The sequence below is a fragment of the Epinephelus moara genome, unplaced genomic scaffold (genome assembly GCF_006386435.1).
Source record: "Epinephelus moara isolate mb unplaced genomic scaffold, YSFRI_EMoa_1.0 scaffold4211, whole genome shotgun sequence".
In the NCBI taxonomy this organism is placed as follows: domain Eukaryota; kingdom Metazoa; phylum Chordata; class Actinopteri; order Perciformes; family Serranidae; genus Epinephelus; species Epinephelus moara.
The window spans coordinates 1,419-6,354 of record NW_026081995.1 but is presented as its reverse complement, the minus strand read 5'-3'; the positions used below and the strand labels follow the sequence as shown (position 1 = coordinate 6,354).

Here is a 4,936-nt window from a genome sequence, read left to right as displayed (position 1 = left end):
AGAGACCTGACAGGTGATGGTCAGACGTTGACCTTGCTGCACAGTCACAGAGGCTGGCTGTGTCAACTGTTCACACAGTTAAAAACAAAGATTGTAACAAATTAAGAAGTTATAGAGCAAAAGAATAACTGTTGACTTTGACAAATCCAGAGAGACTCACATCCAGCTGCCAACAGCAGCAGCAGAGCTACAGAGAACATGGTTTATGTTGAAACTGACGTGCTGTGAACTCCACTGACAGCCTGATGTGATGTTTTTATAGCTGAGTAACAAGGAAGCTCACTGAGTTTGCATAGAATCAAACATATGAAGCATCAATGTTGGTCTAACTGGAGCCAATAGAAGAGTCTGTTCAGTGTTATTATATCTGCAGATTGACAACAAATCACCTCTGCTTTACACAGTGATGTAACTTTATTACACACTGAACAGTAACATTTAGAAAATGTCCCTGCCTTTACATAAATGAAACAACTGTTAACTTTGTTTAAGCCTACTGTAAACTATCAGTGCCTAAATGTGTTGCATTAGCATGTATTTACTACATACAGCACTTACTAATTCATTTATTTCCTTCCTTACTTACTAAACTTTATTGATTTGATATAATTAACTACAACATTGGTTTTTTTACGATCATATTATGACTCATTTTAGGGGGCACATCATTTTATTGTGTCTTCATTTGTAGAAATTGAAAGTAGTTTAATTTCAGCAACCAGATTTTTGTGCTGTCTTTGGCCATTTTATGAAAAAGTGATGTTTATTGTGTGTGTTAGGGTTTCTTTATGTTTAGTGATTTGTAATAGTATTCTTCAAGAACACTTTTTTCAATTTGTTACAATGGGAGGTGCAGAGATTAATTTATTATTTATGACATATTTGTAATGTAAAACATAAAATATAAACCATTAGATATAACATTATACAGAAAATACAGCATTACATTTCATAGAAATACAAAAAAAATACTTAATGCTTCGGCTCTAACAGCCTGAAAGAAGAAGTGCACTGTAGGTTTTTGTACAGCTGCTCAACCACCTCCAGTCACTGTGGCTCTCGAGCACAATAATAAACAGCAGAATCTTCATTCTTCAGAGTGTACATCTGCAGATACACCTGCTGTCTGCTGTTGTCTCTGGAGATGGTGAACTGGCCTTGAACTGACTGAGAGTAATAATTGCTGACACCACCACTGCTACTTTGAGCGATCCACTCCAGTCCTTTTCCAGGAGCCTGTCTGATCCAGGCCATCCAATAGCTACTTAAGTCAAATCCAGCGGCTGTACAGGTCAGTCTGTGAGATTCTCCAGGCCTTCTGATCACAGGTTCAGACTCAGTGAGAGTCTGACCATCAACACCTGTCAAACAAAAACAAAAGTGTGAAATATGTCAGACACACAAATGGAAACTATGCCCAAGCAAGATAGATGAAACTCACCTGCCCAGCAGATAGTAAAAAGCAGCAGTCCTGTCCTATAGTCCATCATGTTAAACTGTGTGTCCACTGTTCTCTGTCCTCCTCTCTGCAGTCAGATAAGTAGAGGTGGAAGATATCTGAGTTTTGCATTGACTCCTCCTCACAGGGAGGATGCAGCCAGATTGGAACTGATATTAAGTTTTTGTTTGATGAAAATGTAATGTCAGTGAGCCCAGTAATTAGGACAAGGTCAGGAGTTCCCCGCCTCTCACCCAGTGTCAGTGAGCCCAGTAATTAGGACAAGGTCAGGAGTTCCCCGCCTCTCACCCAGTGTCACCTGGGATTAGGTCCAGCACGCCACAACCCCCAAGAATAAGTGGGTTTTGCTAATGGATGGATGACTGCAATATTAATTTTACAGTCCCCTAAACTGGCATGCCTAAGACTTGTCTGACATATTTCAATTAAATTTAAATGCTCTATATTTAGATCCCCAACCCTGTTTCTTTCAGAGAAGAAATCATACGTTAGGTTTCCTTACTCCCTGTCACTATATCAGTTACCCAAATCCTCTCTCCACATCAGCTGCACTGCCCTCTCCTCACTTGAGTCATATCTCACAGACAGACAACAATTCATCAGCATTAACAACTGCATCATTATCATGGCTATTCTGTCCCGAGGTGTCCCTCAGGGCTCTGTGCTTGGTCCTCTCCTGTTCATCCTCTACATGTTTTCCCCTCTATAATACCATCTGTCTTCATGGTGTCCACTTAAACTTCACTGCTTATGATGTCACACTCTACATATGTACTATATCCACCATCACTGCAATTCTCTGCACCCTGACCAACTGCCTCACCAAAATCAAGTGATGGATGCAGGCCATATTTATTTATTGTTGTCTTGTTTCCTCTTCAACACATACACTATATACATGCTACAACCATAACTGAAAAATAAAACAATAAAATGAATATAGTATTAAGTATTTTTTCACACATTAAATCATTTTTTTAAAAGAAACTGAATGAATTACAGTAGACCATATGCCTTAAAAACTCAAAGTCCACATTTAGAGAATAAAATCAGACGTGTCTTGTGATCACTATCATTTGGTCTAAAAGGACATACTGTGTCAAGACCTTGTTACAGTTTTAAGTGCATATTAAAATATCTCAGATCAGTCCACAGATGTTCACAATGATTTTACATAGTTTCTCATGATTGTGCTAAAGGTTTCAGTTCCTGAGTCTATTAAGCTAACCGACTGTGAAATCACCAAATTTACATAACTGAATCAAACATGGGCTGTTGATTCCAGGTGCTGGGTAGATGATAAACATAACAACATATAACATAATTAATTAATTTTCAAAAATGTAAAATGTTTGGGGGGAAAGGTACAGTTGTGAGTATTGGTGTTAAATGTTTATAGCTTGTGGTGAAACTTCAGCCAGTATGAACAATATCAAAATAATAAAAAGAGGAGGAGCAACATGAGTCATTATCGTTAAAAAAGTATTTTCAAAAAGACACAAACCTCTTATAATTAAAATGAAAAAGGACGATTGTAATTACTTCCATAATGCTTTGAATAGACCTGTACTTGCACAGCGCCTTCCTAGTCTTCTCTCAAAGCACTTAAACACTACATGACACATTCACCCATTCACACACTGGTGGCTGAGGCTACCATACAAGGTGCCACCTGCTGTTCATCTTAAATACACTCATACTCTGATGAAACAGCTATCAGGAGCAATTTGGGATTCAGCATTATGCCCAAGGATACTTTGACATGCAGACTGGAGGAGGTGGGGATTAAACCATTGATCTTCTGATAGATGGATGACCTGCTCCTGAGTCTAAGCTGCCAAGTTTATCAAGAGTGTGAAAATATACGTAGTTGAATTGTAAAATTTGAATAAAAAAATTTCAAACATGTAAGAAATATGGTTCAAATGAAAAGCTAAAATTTAATGAACTTTGTTTAATAAAGACTGACAAGAGCTTAATGAACAAAACTAAGCGATTCTGTCTCTGCTTTTCCTGTAATCCAGGTCCAGGACACAGTGTTTGTCCACAGGTAACTTGTGCTTGAGGCCTGAAACCAAAGCAAACCAGCCAATAAAATGAGTACTGTAGGTTTTTGTACAGCTGCTCAGCCAACTCCAGTCACTGTGGCTATCGAGCACAATAATAAACAGCAGAATCTTCAGTCTTCAGACTGTTCATCTGCAGATACACCTGCTGTCTGCTGTTGTCTCTGGAGATGGTGAACCGGCCTTGGATTGACTGAGAGTAGAGCTTGCTGCTACCACTACCACTTTGAATCCTGGCAACCCACTCCAGTCCTTTTCCAGGAGCCTGTCTGATCCAGAGCATATAGTAGTCACTAAATGTGAATCCAGAGGCTGTACAGGTCAGTCTGTGAGATTCTCCAGGCCTTTTAATCACTGGTTCAGATTCTGTCAGAGTCTGACCATCAACACCTGTCAAGACAAACAAACAAATGGACAGTTGTTGTAAGTTCACAGATTTTTGAAGACAGCTTCAACTCAAGATCAGGTAAAATCTTCACCTGCCCAGCAGACAGTTAAAAGCAGTAGTCCTGTCCTATAGTCCATCATGTTAAACTGTGTGTCCACTGTTCTCTGTCCTCCTCTCTGCAGTCAGATAAGTAGAGGTGGAAGAAATCTGAGTTTTGCATTGACTCCTCCTTTGTTCACACTCTCCACAAAAATTATTTTTTTTGTCGTGACTAACTGTATTTAGAGTTTGAACATGTCACTGTATCTCTTCCAACTTTGATTTCCATTTCTAACCTGATGTCATTGTTATCCTTGTTTTACTGTAACATTTGAATAATGCTTATTTACTCAGCAGAGGATTTTGTCCAAGGCAACATACAAAAAATTGAATATTGGTATTGTTTATCAATAAGAGTTATAACTGGAAGTTATTATATCATTACATTGGTTTTGGTTTGATAATCACCTTGCTTGGTTTAACAAAGACCAGCAACATTTCTTCTGAAGTTATTTTTTGTCAAAATTGAGATTTTGTGTAACGATAATGAAATCCACAGTTCATGCATTTGTTTTGATGGAAACACTGGCATCCTGCACGTTTCAGTTCTGTGCTGTGTTTTTGCTTGTTGCTTCAACGTTTTAGCATTTTTCTGGTTAAAAATTCTTGTGCTACATATTATTAGACCAATAAATTGTTTTTAAAAAACTACATTTCTGAGCAGAAATTAAACTTTTGAAAACAATTTAACTGAATTTACTTGATTACTTGTGAAGTTTAATGTTTAACAATTTAGAAAAGTGTAATTCAGTCATTGTTGTGGGAACACAAACAATGATGTATCAGTGATTGTAACCTCTAAGTATTTAAATGGTTGTAACAGTGAGCTGGTGTTGAAATCATTAGTGGTCTGAGGGCTCCTCCTCTGGTGGCTTCATGTTACAAGTGTTCAGGCACTGAGGGGTTTTTGTTCAGGTCTACTGA

At 38.0% G+C, this 4,936-nt stretch overlaps 2 gene segments (V, D, J or C); both read right to left on the bottom strand.

The window, feature by feature from the left end:
• Positions 1 to 848: 848 nt before the first annotated feature.
• Positions 849 to 1,575, bottom strand: LOC126387432 (Ig heavy chain V region 914-like). The segment is given in 2 exon segments: positions 849 to 1,361; positions 1,442 to 1,575. Coding segments are annotated over 2 exon segments (363 nt in total).
• Positions 1,576 to 3,448: 1,873 nt separating this feature from the next.
• Positions 3,449 to 4,085, bottom strand: LOC126387433 (Ig heavy chain V region 6.96-like). The segment is given in 2 exon segments: positions 3,449 to 3,915; positions 4,005 to 4,085. Coding segments are annotated over 2 exon segments (357 nt in total).
• Between the last annotated feature and the right edge of the window lie 851 nt (positions 4,086 to 4,936).